The sequence below is a fragment of the Desmodus rotundus genome, chromosome 3 (assembly GCF_022682495.2).
Source record: "Desmodus rotundus isolate HL8 chromosome 3, HLdesRot8A.1, whole genome shotgun sequence".
Lineage (NCBI taxonomy): Eukaryota > Metazoa > Chordata > Mammalia > Chiroptera > Phyllostomidae > Desmodus > Desmodus rotundus.
This window is the reverse complement of record NC_071389.1, coordinates 101,809,547-101,827,241: the sequence shown is the minus strand read 5'-3', so window position 1 is coordinate 101,827,241 and position 17,695 is coordinate 101,809,547. Positions and strand designations below refer to the sequence as shown.

The following is a 17,695-nucleotide window of genomic DNA, read 5'->3' as shown; positions in this document are numbered from 1 at the left end:
TTCCCGCTGCTGTGACAGGACTAGTGCCAGCATTTCGTAGGAACCTAACAGATGGAAATTTTAACTGTTCTTCTTATAAGAGGAAAGTCAAGCAGGAAGGGCTGGGGGTCCCACCCTCGCTTTACAGGGACCAAAGAGATGACACTTTCCTCTACTTTGTAAACTGAACTTCCTTATGGGATTTCACTAACAAAATATCCTTTGCTGTGATAAAAACAACAGTAACAACAAAGTTTGCACCACACCTGTATCACTGAAGTCTATGAACTCTTTTGACAGAAGGTTGGTAAGAAGCTCCATAATGAGAAGCAGGTCCTGGTACTGCTCCTCCTCGGCTATGACATCTACTCTCTGCCGCCCCAAATTATTCTTAGAATATACTTGCAACAATGTAAGGCAGGCTTCATACAAGTTCATTGCTTTAGACTGTAAGAAAGCATTCAAAAATTATGCTACCAGGACAAATATAAATATTAAATTTTAAAATATAATCTAATAAATTTACTTTAACTCCCAAAAGATCTCAAATACTCATTTCAAACTACACCAAAACATTAACATATATGAAAAATACATACTAATTAGTTATACTTAAACTAATAGTTTTCCAGCTATGAAAGCTGACATCCAAATTTTTATTCACTTGAACAAAGAAATCGTAAGATTTTTGGCAACAGAATTGCTTGGTTTCTGCTGTTCAACAACTTCACTGATTATTCTAAAACTTAAAACCATATAACATGCACAAAGACAGAGGACCAAATAGCAGCCTTAAACATGCGAGTGGCAGTGGCATGCCCTCTCAGTAATTTACCTGTGACTACATTTATAATATTGGGTTGGCCAAAAAGTCCATTTAGTTTTTTCTATAAAATGAAAGACAGTTTTCATTTTCACCAATAACTTTATTGATTTGGATATTTTGAATATGTCGGCTAGCTCCTGCATGGTATAACGTTGATTGTTCTCAATTAATATCTCAATTTGATCGCTATCAACTTCAACTGGTCTACCCAACTGTGGAATATCATCCAGCAAGAAACCTCCAGCATGAAACTTCGCAAACCACTTTTGACACATTCGATCAAGTCACAGCACCTTCTCCATACACTGCACAAATCTTTGTGTTTCAGTTGTGTTTTTACCTTTCTTGAAATAATAAAGCATAATATGCAGAAAATGTTGTATATTTTCTTCCATCTTCAATATCAAAATGGTTATGTAAAAATTCACCAATTTTAATAAGTTTTTTTAAAAAATGCATGCTGATATGACAGCTGTCACAATACAATCTAACAAAATTGTTTTGAATGAAGACAACTGAGTGTTACTAGAGCCATTGTATGGAAAAAGAAAACTTAACGAACTTTTTGGTCAACCTAGTATTTAAAATACAACCTCATTTTTGAGCAGGTCCCTTTGATCTAAATGAAATTACCAATCAGGAACCTATATTAAATGATTTGGAACAAGATTTAACCTAATCTAACAACTACAAATATGTATTTAAGATTTTTTTAAAGCTTTCTAAATTATTTAATGGCACAAAAAATATACATCTTTACTTATTGAACATGTAAGAATTTAGTGTGCCTAAACAGTCATCTGATTTGCTAAACAAAAGATACATGCCCTGGCTGGTGTGGCTCAGTGGATTGAGCGCCAGCCTGCGGACCAAAGGGACGCACACAGGTTCGATTCCCAGTCAGGGCACAGGCCTGGATTTTGGACCAGGTCCCCAGTAGGGGGCATGTGAGAAGCAACCACACATTGATGTTTCCCTCTCTTTCTGCCTCCCTTCCCCTTTATCTAAAATAAATAAATAACATCTTAAAAAAAAAGATATAAACTACTATTTAAAATTGTAAGCCTTAGGGTCCCACCATGAAGAAATTAGTTAAAATTCACTACCATAATCCATTTGTTTTATCAAACAGTCCTCACTTGAATGAATTTGATTTAATAACATATTAGCCCAAAGAAATCACTGATTATTAACATGCTTTTAGGATAAGAATTTGTATTCATTCAATATGCCTTCCTCTGAATTCTGAGTTCATTTGAAAATTGCCCTTTTGAAAAATCTTTTGGAGGCATAAAGATATTTCAGATAATATTCATTAAATTTGAAGGAAAGTACCTATTATTTTGTTATAGTTTTAAGAAGTTTTAATCCTGAAAGGATGAAAATTAGAAAGTGCTTACCTCTCCAAGATAGCATATCTGTTTATGTGCAACTTCAACAAAAACTTCTATTATGAGATTGACAGTCTCTGGGGTATTTTTGTAAACTTCCATCAATCCAATGCAATTGGTAAGGAAGTCCATTAAGAAATTAAAAAGGATAGCGACATTGTCAATCTGGGTGGCCTCGGCAATGCCACACAGAGCCTCGAGAGTGGCAGTGATTTCCTGCTTGACCTCTTCCTGCTGGCACAGCTGCTGAAAGTTTTCCTGATTTATCACTCTTAAGAATCGCTGCTGCAGTGGCTGAAGAACCTACAAAAACAAAACATGGATTTTTCTAAAAGGCTGATTTACATACCTTCTTTATTTCTTCAATTTTATTTCCTAAACTGGGATAGACACTTTCCAAAACATTTCTAACTGTCACTTTCCAAAACATTTCTAACTGTTGGAAGTAGAAAAAGCACAAAAAACAAGGAATATCAGGACCACCCATTATATTCCCCATTTTGAGGGTCATCACAACTACTGCACGAGGCAGACATTACCTCACACCTGTTAAAATAGCTATTATCAAAAAGACAAGAGAGAAATGCTGGCGAGGATGTGGAGAAAAGGGAACCCTCGTGCAATGTCCGTGGGACTGTAAACTGGTTCAACCACTATGGAAAATAGTAAGGAGGTTTCTCACAAAATTAAAATTAGAACTATCATACGATACGACGATTCCACTTCTGGAAACATATTCAGAGGAAATGAAAACACTAATTTGAAAAGCTATTTGCACCCATGTGTCCACAGCGGCATTACATACAATAGCCAAGACATGGAAACTGCCTAAGTGTCCATTGATGGATGATGGACACAGTTGTGGTGTGTGTGTGTGTGTGTGTGTGTGTGTGTGTGTATGATGGAATACTATTCAGCCATTAAACAAAACAAAAAACAAGGAAATCCTCTATGGAGACAACATGGATGGACCTTGAAGGCATTATGCTACAGGAAATACTCGGACAGAGAAAGACAAATACCATATGATCTCACTTATATGTGAAATCTATTTAGGGGAAAAAAAAAAAAAACCCACCAAACTCATAGAAAATGTTTTGTTGTTTCCCAAGGTGTGGGTGGGGAGAGGGGGATGTGGAGAAAGATAGTCAAAAGGCACGAACTCCCATTTACAAGAAAGTAAGCACTGGGGATGTGACGTACAACGTGACAACTAGAGCCAACACTGTATGACACACAGGAAAGTTAAAAGAGTAAATCCGAAAAGCTGTCACAAGAAAATATTTTTTCTTTTTTGCCTCTTCTTCTTATTGTGTCAAGATGAGATGATGGATGACAACTAAACTTACAGCAATAATTATTTCACATTATATGTAAGTCAAACCATTATATAGTGATGTGTGTCAATTACATCTTATAAAACAAAAATTATAATTTATGGAAAAACATAAGTGCATGCTCTTATCATCACTTCCTTAATTTATTTAAGAGAGAGAGAAAAGGAGGAGATCCTACAAACAGAACACAGCTTCAATGCCATCCACAGAATTCAGCCACTATGCTCATCTCTTTCCAATAAAACATTTAGCCTCCACAGCTGGGACTGGCAAACTGTTTTCTATGGCGCGGGAGCAAAAATAGGTTTACAGATTTAAGTACGTGAAACAGAGTTGATTCTTGCATTATTAATTACTAATTATTGTGTTATTTTCCATACAAACACTTGTAAACCTACTTTTGCCCCACACTTATAAAGGGCTGGGGTAAATATCTCAGATGTGGCAGGACGTGCCACTTCTGGCTCAACTACTCAGTTAGGACTGCACAGTCTGCAGACACAGCCACAGCTGATATGAAACAACTGAGACTGAATGTGTTTCAGTAAGAACTTTGTAAGAGCAGACAACAGGCTAGATTTGGTCTGTGGACTAGTTTGCCAACCTCTGCTACAGAGTCAGCCCAACACGAGCTCTTGCCTGTTTTTTCATTTCCAACTCCTCTCAGCATAGAACATAACTGCAGACACTCAGTCCTGCCCTGGGTGTAAAAGTGAATAGGCGTATTCATGAAGATAATATCTTAATTTTATTTTAAGCTCTACATATAATAACACAATTATTTCAACTATAAATACAAGGTCAGCCTGGTTTCTGTTCTGGTTCTGAAGTCGCAACTGCCTAATGTCTGTCCCTTCTAGTCACGGGACTCTGGGCTGGCAACCTACGTGCAATGGTAAGTCTTGGTTCCCCGTATACACGAGGCAATGTCCCCAGTAGTTGTTATAGGTTGAACTATGTTCCCTCAAAACTGGTCTGATGAAGTCCAATCCCCTAGAAACTCAGAACATGGCCTTATGTGAAAATAGGGTTATTTCAGATGTAATTAGTTAAATTAAGATCAGGTCATTAGGGTAGACCCCCTAATCCAGTATAACTGGTATCCTTAGAAAGAAGAGAAATTTGGACACAGGAATACAAACACAAAGGAGATTGTCACATGAAGATAAAGACAGAGGTGGGAGTGGTGTGTCTAAAGCCAAGCAACGCCCAAGATTGCTGACAGAGCACCAGATGTCAGGAGAGGCCAGACCAAATTCTCCTGCAGAGCCTCAGACAGAACCAACCCTCTGACACCTGACCTCAGACTCCCAGACACCAGACTGTGAGACAATAAATTTCTGTTGTTTAAACCAAGTGTGTGGTATTCTGTCACAGCAGCCCTAGCAAACATATACAGTAGTTAATTAATAGCTCCCTTTTCAAGACAAAAGACACTGATTTCTAATGAAGAATTAATACACTAGTTCAGGTTCTCATTTGAGTTGGGGGAAAAAAAAATACCTAAACTGCAGAACACATGATAATTAATATTCAATGTCATCACAAGCAGATGTGAGCAAATCATAAGATGTTAGTTATAAAATAGTAACCTTCAACCTATACATTAGGAGGAAAAATAAGAGAAAAGTGGTAACTGATGTTTATGTCTCCATAGACTCTTTCATGGCAACACATAGATAAAAACAAGTTTGACCAGCGGGTACAATCATAATCAGGGGAACTGTTACCTCAGTCCAATACTGTTGTTTGGTTTCTGTGTCCATCTGTGCAAAACCCCCCAGGACAAGAGCCTTCATCAGCGTCCTCTGCACAGGACTAGACAGGAAATTCAGAGGGGGGCTTCGGCTTGCAAACTGCTTAGCTAAATTCCACCAGTTTTCACACTGAATTACTAGGTTTGCCCTGTGGGCAGAAACAGCAAAAGAAAGATATACCACTTACACTGTATGTATACTAAGTAAAGAAAATGGAGGGTAGCTGGATTTCACTAATTTTAAAGTACAGTAAACTGGGCATAGACTTTTGGAGTCCCACAAGCTTGCATTCAAATCCCATTGGGAATATGACAATGTAAAATTTTTTACTCTTTCTTATCAACTTCCTGATCTGTAAAATAAGAATAACAACAGTAATAACAACCCAAATCTCAGGACTGAGACTGATGTGATTAAATGAGATAATCTGTATGAAAAGCTTCAAACAGTATCTAGTAAATTATAAGTAATCAATAAATATAGTAACCAATGACAATAGTGACAATAATAATTGAATTCCTATGCAGAAAGAGAAAAATGATGCATTTCCAGAATTTACTGTAGAATGCACTAAATATTTTACTTTGCAAAATTAAATTAAATTATTAAGTTATTAATTTTTCTCATCTTTAAAATGAGATAATACTAATAGAATACCTGCAAAATGAAATGGGAATCTTCTGAAGTTTTTTAAAACTTTAATTTATAAATAAATTACTATATTAAACATGCATGCTACTCATAAGATACTTCAATGATGAATCCTTGAACAGTCAATGCAACCATCACTTCTGCAACCAACACAGGAAATCTCTATTTGCACTTATAACAGTAACATGACTTTTTGGGTTTTTTTCTAAGATTTTTAAAAATTTTATTTGTAGAGAGAGGGGAAGAGAGGGAGAAGGAGAGGGAAAGACACATCGATGTAAGAAACATCAATTGGTTGTCCCTCATACATGCCCCAACCAGGCACCAAACCTGCAACCCAGGCATATGCAGGGAATCCAGGTGATGGGGAATCCAGGTCACCTTTCACTTTGCAGGATGATGCCCAAGCAACTGAGCCAAAACCAGTCAGGGCCATGACATTGTTTTTTAAACACATGGCTCCAAAAATGCAGGGTCTGCCTGGACCTTAAGACTATGTAACTGTGTGCCACTTGCAAAGTCTACACTAAAAAGCAAATTGAAGTTATACACACACAGCCCACTCTTACCAGCAGCTTACCTTTCTCTTCTTTCCACCAAAGTGACAAGGAGCTGCACAGTGTCATTTGCAAGGTCCTGCTCACTGCTCCACACTGAGAGATTACTGATAACTTTCTGTAAGAGGTAGCCAATAATCCACTGAGAACCCTCTGTATCTGCTCCAAATGCTGTACTGAATGGCAGACTTATCTTGAAGAGAAAATCAATTTTTTTAGGTCAGAAAAAAAGATCAGCTAAAAAAAATCCACAGAAAAATCAACTGAAATCAGCATCTAAAAATGAAGTACTGCTTACTTCACATCAATTTTGTAATTGAATTCATATCTGTAAATCCAAAAAAAGAGAACCTCAACCCACCTACCATATTTTTGGTATGTATAATGCAGACTTTTTTGTCCAAATTTTTGAGGGAAAAGTGAGGACACGCATTGTACATGGGTACAATGATTAAATACCATGGGTATAATAATCCTGTGTACAATTAGCACAAAAACAAATGTGTGCATTATACATGGTAAAGTATGATAAATTTTTCAATTATACTCCTATTAACTATAATTGTTGTTATTAACACACTAACATGATATTTACATCAAATACAAAGAACATAAATTAATCCACTCTCAAAGAGTAATCTATAACTTAATATTAGTTAACGTATGCTGAATCAAATGACGTACCCTAAGAAAAGTTATCAAAATCACAAGCCATTCATATAGTTCTCTTCTATGTGGAACATGTTCAGCTCTTAGTCACACTTTAATGAGAAAATAACAAAGAAAATGTTCTCATTTCTACAAATGCTATCATCATAAATCCAAATGAAATTAAACAGTTGTACATTCTGACCTGATCATATAGCTTCTCATCCACCAGGAGATAAGTCTTTGCCCAGCGTTTTAGAAACCAAACAATATCTTTGCCCATTTGAGGGCTTAGCAGATGAGTGAGATCTGCTCTTATCGCTCGAGACTCAACTTCTGAAACTCTGAGAACGGCAGATAGCAGCCTATGGGTACAAAAAAGAAGTCATTCATTCTTCGATCTACTTATTAGTTATTTTCTTCATAAAAGTCCCTTTTTGATTCCCGGCTCTCTGGATTTAGGCCAGGCTATACTTGAAATTTTCATCAATAAGGCTGCAGAAAAATGCCCCACTTTGTTGCTGACCTTTCAGGAAGTAGTAAACGGGACAAAGAAAGCTGAGGGGATTCATGGCCAAAGACACCCTTCTATTGAAGTTGTTACTGCATTACTCTCTAAAGAGATTTTTCAGATTCAAAATGGAGAAATACATAAAATTAAAAGTTCAGAGTAAATGCTAAATTCTTTAGCACACCATTACTACTTAACACTGCCATCGTTAGTACTGTTTGTTTTTATACATTGGTCATTCTGTGGTTCAGGGTCTGGTAATTCACTTATCTAGAATGTTCTGAATATTGAAACCTGTCTCTAAATCTAATAGTCCTATTCATTTCTTAACAATCTGAATTCTTAATGGTATTTTAAAATAAAACTCTTGCTAGAAAAATGGCCTACATAATGTACATAATGTCCTTTCCTACACTACTTAATGGCTGGGTGTTATGTTAATAACAAGGCACAACATGCAGAAAAATAAAGCGTTTGTTCCAGGTGGGTTAGGGGAGCACATAACCAGAAGTGATCTATACATATTTCCGAAGTCTGTCCTGAAAAAGTCCAGCCATTGTCAATATAAAGAGAACAGTTTGTGCAACAGTGATGTAACCTGGCAGCCAAGGAGAGTGGACTGGAATGCGCATGTGTGAACAACGATGACTTCAATGTACTAGTCAGTGGGGGTGGTAGACACCATTGAGTATGTGTACTGTGTGGCCATCGCATTCAAAATAACTGAGTAGAGCAACAGATCTGTGTGAAATTTTGGGTTAAGCTTGAACATTCCTCCACGGAAACTATTCAGATGATTCAGAAGGCTGCAGCTATGGCCCACTGGTGGTTGGCAGCTTCACCACAATGACACACCTGCTCATACATCACATCTTGTACAGAATTTTTTGGTGAAACATTGAATCACCAAGGTGACTCAGCCCCCTAAGGTCCAGATTTGGTGCCCTGTGATTTCTGCCTTTTCCCAAAACTAAAATCTCCTTTGAAATCTCTTCCTTTGAAATGGAAGAGATTTCAGACCATTTATGAGATTCAGGAAATATGACGGGGCAGCTGACAGTGACTGTGTGAGGTCCCAAGGTGTCTACTTTGAAGGGGACTGAGGTGTCATTGTCCTGTATACAGTGTTTCTTGTGTCTTTTCTAATAAATGTCTCTGTTTTTCATATTACATGGCTGCATACCTTCTGGATGGACCTTGTATATTTAACTTGACTTCAGCTAAAAGGCAAAGCAGCAGGATTTGATGGAAAGAACCCATTATCAAACCATTTTGTTACTATTAATGCCAACCAAGAAAGGCATTCTAATTACAGGAAGTCTGGCTTCTACTGTCCTTACTATTTTCCAGATGACTGAAACTATCCGCCTGTGATGAAATCTTATGGACATTTCAGTTCTTTATCCGGCTGGATGTCCCCAAAATGCCAGACACTGCGGACACTCTGCCCTTTTGAAATGCCTTCCCTTGCACATCTCCCTTAGTTCCCCTCAGCTCTTTCTTACTCTTCCCCAGGCTTTGACATCCTCCTCTACCCTGACTTCCTTCTTTAAACAGGTGGTTCCTAAGGTTCTTCTCCTTTTTCACTATATATATTCCCCCTACCACCAGGCTCGAACTTTTAACAAAATTATTTTAGGGCGCATATGAACAGTAACACCCTGATGACCTCACAACACATTTAAGTGGACGTATCAAATTCTCCCCGTAAGAATAAATAGTTTTGATGAGACAGAATTTGATGCTTTTTAAGGTATTCTCTAAAACAAAGAAATCTCATTAAAATATCTAGAAAAATTTTTTTTAAAAGAATAGATTTAAATGATACAATTGTCAGCCTAACAGAATAGAAATAGTTACAGTGGCCATTTAAATTTATGCACTGGAGTTTAATTATACTGTTGCCAATACTCACCATCATCCATTTGAAAAAATAAACAAGTTTTTAAGAGTTAGAAACTTTACATTGTTTCTTTTTCTCCTTAAATTTTTGTTTTGGTTTCACTCCCCCCACCCCACCAGACTCTTATCCTAATATAATAAATGGTTTTTATATATATTATTTTTATTTTTATTATTTTTAACTTTTATGTATTATTATTTTTAATCTTCACCAAAGGATATGTTTATTGATTTTGGAGAGACAGGAGGAAGAGGGAGGGAAGGAAAGAGAGGGAGGAAGAAAGAGGGAGAGGGGGTGAGGGGGGAGAGAGAGAGAGAAATATCCATGTGAGATAGAATCAATCGGTTGCCTCTTGTATGCACCTCGACTGGAGAATTGAACCCGCAAACTAGGTATTAATGTAACCGGAGTGAGGATCAAACCCGCAACCTCTTGGTGTACGGGAGGATGCTCCCATCAATCAAGCCACCTGGCCAGGACTATACTCATTTTATTGATCACACGATATACTTCTCTAAAACAAATATCTAGATGCTAAAATATAATTTTTCTAAATTTCCAATGACCTTAAGACTTTTAAAATGTCTTCTGGATTGAGTTATTACAATTCTTATTAGTACACAATTGCACAAAATATAAACACATTTAAATAAAGTATTAAACGTAAATATAGAATTTTACGCATATCTGAATGAGATTAATGTAGCAGTGTTTTATTTTCCAAATCAGTTTATCTGTGAAAAAACATTACTTATCACTAGAATGAGACAGAGTTAAGTATAATCTGGCCCCTATTTTTTATTTTAATAGATAAAAAATCTGAGAAAACTCACTCTCATAAGTAAATGGAAGGCATTTTTAAAATAGCAGATTCCTCAATTATTTGAACTTCTTGCAAGTTATATGCCAAAAATCACACAGCTCTACCACCAAAAACTATTTTTAATAATATGATAGCTGACAAGTTGATTAGGTCACTCTTCAGTATTATTTAAGGCAAAGGACTAAAAACCTCCTGATCTGTAGAATTACTGGTTATCTATTACTCAGTCACTCAATTCCAATACCACACTATTTGGTATTTCGCAGGTTTCTACACATCTGCCAACCATCACAATAAGACTTCGAATGAAGAGGAGTTTTGCCTTTTTTTGTCAAGTGGGAGCAAGGTCAAGAATAGAGCCACAGATAGATGAACCTGGGGGTCCCAGTAGCCTGTCCTCATTCCTGCCTCTCTCCTCACCACCCTCGACCAACCTAAAAGTCCCTGCGAGGTGCCCGGAAACCCCCGTCATCCACCTGCCCTTCCCATCATTTTTACTCCACTAACAGAAATGCTTCCTAACTTACCAGTCATCCAGCCTCCAAACTGCAATCCTCTAACACAATGTGATCAGCTCGCTTCCCTGTTTTGAAACTTTTTTCAACACTTTTACTCCAACTTCATTAATCCTGCTCCACAGCCCACCCTACTTCTGCACCCTCAGCAGGCACCTCTCCCCCTTGTATGCATGCCAGCCTCCTCTTCCTTCCTGGCACCTGCTCAGTTATTATCAGTGCCTGGGATAGTCTTCCTCTTCCCCTGCATGCTGCAAACTCCCATCCATCCCCTCAGTGTCAGTGTAAATGCCACCTCTTCCGAGGAGCCCTCCTTTGATCCTCCCACATCACTATCACACTTTTACTGCACCCTCAGACCCTGGCATAGTGGGGAGTTGGAAAAGCTGACAACAACGTCACAATACTGTTTTAGTTGTTGCTCTCCCAAGATTGACACCCTGGTCCTACTTGCCTCTTCAGCATGCTATCTGAACATGTTTTACATTTCTGACAGCGACCAGTGTCCCGTAGAATACAGTCTTTGGTATTATGGGAAATCTTGGGATAACCTTTGCATTTCATAAACCAGAAGTCAGCACGGTGAGTCAAAGAGAGCTTTCTTCAATTTCTCACAACCTCTATCACTCTAATCTGAACCAGCATCTTTCTCTGGATGAGAGCAACTAGTCTCTTCACTGGTCTCATTGCTCCCACCTCTGGCCCTGGTAGTCCACTCTTAATGTAGCACGGTCACCTGTTCTGCTCAAAAGCCTACAGAAGCACCCACTCCATTCATAGCAGATACCATAAAGGCCCAAAGACATCACTGATTCCCCTCTATTTCCTCTCTAACTCCACCTGCCACACAATTTCACCTCACTGTGCTCCACCCACCACTGTGAGCCCTGCTGGTCCTGGATGAGGGCCTGCAGTGAGGGCCTAGATGAGGACTTCTGCATCCACTGTTCACTGTAGCAATATTTTTCCCCAGCCTTCCCAGGCCCTAACCAACCGCAAGCTTTGGCTCACCAGACACCTTCTAAAGGAAGCCAACAGTGACTACACTATTTAAAGTTACAAGCAGTTGCCCAGGCAAGTGGCTTAGTTGGTTGGAGCATCATCCCTCCAGTACACCAAAAGGTTGCATGTCCAATCCCTGCTCAAGGCACATACAGGAGGCAACCAATCAATGTTTCTCTCTCCTATCAATGTTTCTCTCACTTTCTTCCCTCTCTCCCCTTTCTAAAATCAATAAACATATCCTCAGGTGAATATTTAAAAAAATAAAGTTACAAGCAGTCCCTGAGTCTGCACTCCTAATCCCCTCACCGTGCTCAGCTTCTTACCACAGCTTCTCATGGCCTCCTAACATAAACAAAATTAACTGATTCATTGTCTCTCCCCTACAGGGAGCTTCAAAAGGGGAGCAATTTCTCTTTTTTGCTCACTAATGTAGCCCAAATGCATAAACCAGTGACGGATACATAGGAGGTACTCAATAACTTTTGTCAAATATATTCTTCAAGAAATGTACATTTATTTTTTAATCAAATAAGTAATATTTCTCCTGTATACCATTCAATTTCACATTAATTCTTTGGACTAAAAAAATAAAGCAAAAACTGGTGATTTTTTTTTTTTTTTTTTGGTGGTGTTTCAACTCTTTCCTTATTCCTCCATAGTCTGTGCTCTCAGATACCAAAATGTTTTGCTCCCACAGTGGTGACTGGGACTGGCAAAAATTGAAAAAGCACTGAAAATACAAGGAAAGCATCCCTGATGATACTGCCCAGGCAAGAAATATGACAGAGAGTATCACGTGACAGCAACCTGAAATGAACTGCCTTGAATTAACATTCACCATGAATCAAACCAAAGCAAAAGCAATGATTTCCAGACACTTAATCATAGGCCTACAGTCGTCCTAAAAGGAAGAGAGAAAACTTTTCCAATAGAGCACTGATATTTTATTTAAAACAAGAAAATGCAATGATAAAGAATTAAGTTCCCAAACATTTCCTTGATAATAGCGTACAAGTTCAATATTTAAAAGTCATACTTTCTACTGCACAGGCTCAAATGATACCCATGTATTTGGCATTAAGATAAAAAGAATAAGGGGCACAGCACCTTGTGTGAGTTACTGCTTTTGTAACTGACAAAACCAATGTTATTTCATCACTGATACCTCTGCCTGCCACGTAAATTTAAAAATACTGAAATTTAAAATGCTGTTTTCAAATTCACTTGTAGGAGGACACTTAGTTCAGGTTTATCCCTCCTCAATGTCATCATTAAAAAGTAATGAAACAGTTGCCATTGCTATTAGGAAAATTAAAGTGAATTCTTTCAATTGAGGCACAAGGTCTTGTAACTTCACTGGCAGGGCTTTCAAGTTTCACATATTTGGGATAAATAGTTCTATTTTATGAGAATCAGTTTCCTTAAGAAAGACACTAAAATGTAATTGTATCTTTATGAACAGTAAGTACTTGTTAACGTTCATCTGGTCTATAAGAATGTCATAATCTGTTTCTTGCATCTACAGTGCCTGTACCCGTATCAGTACTACTTCCCAATGGACAGGGATATGGTCACAGTGCATTACAGCACATGTCCCCTCAAAGTCTCCCTGAATTCAGAAGAACTGTGCGCTTGTTCTCCTCAGTGCTGGGTATGGCTGTCAATCTCCCCAAGTGGCGCTGCTTAAATATACTGAGTACTTTCCGTCCTTGTTTATTTCAAGGCTTCTCCAAGTTTTATCTTCTTTCATGTATCAGATTTACAATGTGTCTGTCACTCGAGTCATCTACCCATCAACTCAGAACTTAATAAAACAGTATAAATTACAAGAGCACAGCTATAGAGTTCATATTACCTAATCACAGAATCTGTTCTGTTGTACCCTGGGATGGAAGAAGCCTTTTCTCCTGGAGATCCCAAAATTTGAAGTGTTGTATTAATGTCAACTTCAGATGAATGCTTAATGGAATATTCCATTATTTCTGGAGGTATTAGCGGAGTCTCTCCCTGAGTATCATCAGCTAAGAGGTAGCCTTCAGTTTAAAAAAAATTAAAAATGAACACTTAACAAATCTACATTTATCAAATTGTACTATAAATGTTTTGTTTTATTTGATTTATATATCATATAAGTTGATGTAAAAGTAAATTATAAATTTAATATGTTAATTTCAAGATTGATGAGAAGAAACTTTCTATTTCTTAGATAATTTACTCTCAGAAAACAGGAAAGAACAAAGGACAAATGTTTATTCAACAATTTTATCACTTATACTGACATGTAGGCTTTTTAATCTACTACTTTTTAATCATTTTCAGTAATATATTCTGTAAAGTTAATAGGAATTTCACTATTAGCTATGTCAAAAGTCAGTATTTGGGGACGCCTTTTCAAAAATTAAGATTTTTTTCTTGATTATTTAAAATACAGAAACACTAACAGTATGGTTACAGAAGACTCTAAAAGTCAGGCTGCCTATATTTCCATTCTGGCTCCAAAAGTTAATAGCGGTATAGCCATGGGCTAGTTCCTTATACTCTCCAAGTCTCAGCTTCTTCATTTATAAGAAGGGGATAATAGTGACAACAATAATTCCTAATAATAGTACCAATTCAATGGGCTACAATAAGCTCCACATAAAACATTCAGTATGCAACAGGCACTGAATATATGTTAGCCAGTATTTTTTTAAAAATGCATCTATAGCTGTAACATATAGCAGCTGTCACCAAATTTTATCCAACACTATGTATGGACTATTATTTTTAATATATGAAGCTTCTTTTTAAGGCTTAAACTGCTCAGCTGGCAATTACATTTTAAAAGGAAACAACCAACCAACCTGTAACTAAAATAAGCCAGTGAATATCTTCATACAGGTCATCCAGCATTTTGTTGTCAATGGTTCTTGAACCAGGTGAAGCAAGTAACTGCTGCTGATGTCGCTGTAACTGACTGTGGAGCCTTGTTACTCTCTCTTCTAATAAACTAAAAGAAAAAATAGTTTCATAAAGTTCAATAAGCAGAGGCCTAGAATAACAATTTCCATGTGTGAAACAACATAAATTAAGATCTTAGCACAAAAACACATATACAAAAATATTTATTATCATACACAACTGCACTATAGGAACTGTGATTTATCATTTATGAGAGAACTAAAACAGCGCTTTACAAATAATCGAGGTTTACAACTGGCATTTGAAAACTGGTTATTCCAAGTTCTTACTGATAGGGGTCAAAGCATGTCTCATTCCATGTTTCCATAATCTCTCTGCCATCTGTGCTGGAGTGCCTGGGCTCCAACGTACCAGCCCAGGAATGCAACTTTGAGCATGTTTCTGTCCACTTGCTCCAGTGTGCTGGGTGCATGCGGGGTGGGAGAGTATGTGAAGTGCTCTCCAGGGAAGTGTGAGCACAGAGCCTTTGCTCCGTGGATTCGGTGGACTGTGTACCTTGTCAGAAGAGGTATACAGTGCTCTGCAGCAACTCTTCCTAGCATTCCTACACTGGCTAGTTGATCTGAAAACTGGTCTCGATCATCCTCTTGAAGCTCACTTATTTCCTCTTCCTCACGAGAGGCCACACCATTGGCAGTCTGTTATCAATGAGAGAAATAATGAGTAATGAGCTGCACGCCATCGCCTCACAAGCCACGCATTCCTGCTGCACTGTGAAACAGCCTCCGCGCTTCACACGAGAAGGGGAGCTGGACAGAGCGTACCTTCAGTGCAGCTGTCCAGGGGCCCCTATCTAACGGTGCTGACAGCCCTATAGTCACCCAAAGGGGGAAACACAGAAGAGAAAGAAGGGAAGGACAGACCCACAGCACACACATAAACACAGTTCTAATTGCCCACCCACAACCCTCCTCCCACATCAGACAATTTAACTTCTGTCACTGAAAAGATCTGAAATCTTTAAGATCCATGGTCCTTGGATACAAGAAGTCATTCATACCACTTAACAACTAGGAAGACACAGGTGAGTAACTGAAAACTGAAGACAAAGGAGGTAATTACCAGTCGCATCCCACAAAACATGATACAATTAGACAAGGGACCACTTCTGCTCTCCATCTAATGCTCTCAACAAATCCTCTAAAGAAGCTTAGCCCAAATTTCTAGCATTACACAAGGTATAAGAGGATAAAATAGACAAAACAGAGCCTATGATGAAACAAATTTTTAATCATAATCTGGCTTAAAACTTACCAAATTCCTTGTGCCATCTGGAGCGGCCAGGTGACACTGAATGTAAGAATTAAAGACTTGAACTGCATGCTGGGTAAAAAAGCCTTTATGGAAATGTTTGTCATCCTGGACCAAAGTCAGCCAGGACTCCAGCAACTTGTCGTACGCTTCCATGTAGACCATGTCATCTTTATCAAGCTAGAAGGAAAAAAGTTTCACAAAACAACGGCCAAAGAAATATTAGGTGAGTATTACAACAAGAGTCACATAGCTATGCATTTAGTTTTATAAGTTTTTCCTTTAATAAAGGCTCCCAACTATTATTCTATTATATAGCTGAATTTGTTCTAAAACTAACCAGTCAAGTCAAGCATTGTAGTAAAGAATGCACAGGCTTCCTATTAAGCTTTCTAAAATCTTTCTAACAATTTAAACAATTCTTAGGCAAACAGGAATTAATGTTTATTTCTTAACAAGACTAGCTAACTCTGTGCTTTATGGAACATGTACTTTTCACATAAAAATAATATTAACATTTTTCTGTAGTCAAGAAGATAGCTGTTAGAGTGAAAAGATAAAATGTGTACTTACTACACACTTTTGAATGAGTTTTAAAAAGCTGGAGAATGATGACTAACCTAACCAGCATGTTCAAGAATGTGGGGAGAACTTCACAGACGCTCCTTAAAATTTTATAATTTTTTAAAAATTAAAAGTAAGACAGAGCCTACAGAGGAGTTTAAGGAAGGTGCTGAGGACTTCCTACTGAATTAGTAACCTGGACACATAATTTAACCTGTGCATTGATTTCTTCATCACACATTCACTAGACACCATTCAAAGAAACCCAGGATACTTAGTGTCAAGCACAAGCACTACGCTCAGCATAGACACATAATGTACCATTTGTGCTTTCAAGCTCAGTTCAATGGAAAATGAGAAAGAAACAGAAAATTACAGAAAATACACTAATAGCCATAAGAGATAAACAGAGATTTCAGGGTTAGTTTTTAGCGACGACATGTCTCACAGTTACAAATAAAGCAGCAGAGTCTTTGAACTATGTATACATTCACTCTTAGAAAGGTTTTGACACAACCCACCATTTCTGACATTCTGTTCAGTGAACCTAGGAACACTGAAGATCTATAGATCTATCTGTAACTTGCTTTTCTGGTGTCTACAGCAAACAGACTGGCCTCACCTACAAATACAGAACTCTGGAACCTTCATTAGAGAGTACTTTCATCAATTTGTCAGTAACTCAAAATAGGAAAGTACTAAAATATCTACACCACGTATTTCAGATTCAGCAGGACCACGAGGACACTACCACCAGTTCATGACATGTAAGCACCAAGCAAACTGCTTCCAGTGCATCATTTCCTTGTGCCTTCAGCTTCTGTTAACCCACTGCCTACAAGGAAAGTTATTTTCTGGGTCTAATAAACCTTACAAAAATTTGTAATATTTTAAAGTAATTTTGTGAAAAATTTACATAAGAATGAAGGGAAAGTAAAAAGAACATCATTAGATAATTTTAGTAAGAATTTAAACATAACAAACCCATTTTTTTATTCCCTTTTTTCCTGGCCTTA

At 37.6% G+C, this 17,695-nt stretch overlaps 2 protein-coding genes across 7 annotated transcripts in view; one reads left to right on the top strand and one right to left on the bottom strand.

Moving 5' to 3' along the window:
• The window catches only part of XPO4 (exportin 4), a 111,930-nt gene that overhangs the window by 15,730 nt on the left and 78,505 nt on the right, over positions 1-17,695 (bottom strand). For all 4 annotated transcript variants that reach the window (XM_024580749.4, XM_045188111.3, XM_045188112.3 and 1 more), the window contains 9 exons: positions 16,119-16,295; positions 15,360-15,502; positions 14,747-14,892; positions 13,759-13,936; positions 7,352-7,511; positions 6,522-6,691; positions 5,264-5,438; positions 2,206-2,499; positions 246-426 (listed from right to left, as the gene is read on the bottom strand). In XM_024580749.4, the coding sequence (XP_024436517.1) occupies positions 246-426; positions 2,206-2,499; positions 5,264-5,438; positions 6,522-6,691; positions 7,352-7,511; positions 13,759-13,936; positions 14,747-14,892; positions 15,360-15,502; positions 16,119-16,295 (1,624 nt within the window). The remainder of the gene's footprint in view (positions 1-245; positions 427-2,205; positions 2,500-5,263; positions 5,439-6,521; positions 6,692-7,351; positions 7,512-13,758; positions 13,937-14,746; positions 14,893-15,359; positions 15,503-16,118; positions 16,296-17,695) is intronic.
• The window catches only part of IL17D (interleukin 17D), a 95,874-nt gene that overhangs the window by 63,709 nt on the left and 14,470 nt on the right, over positions 1-17,695 (top strand). Inside the window, exon 5 of one of the 3 annotated variants that reach the window (XR_008426414.1) lies at positions 10,650-11,064. The exons of the other annotated variants lie outside the window; for them this stretch is intronic. The gene's annotated coding sequence lies outside the window, so the exon portion shown is untranslated. Of the gene's footprint in view, positions 1-10,649; positions 11,065-17,695 lie in introns of those variants that run through there. 3 annotated transcript variants of the gene reach the window in all.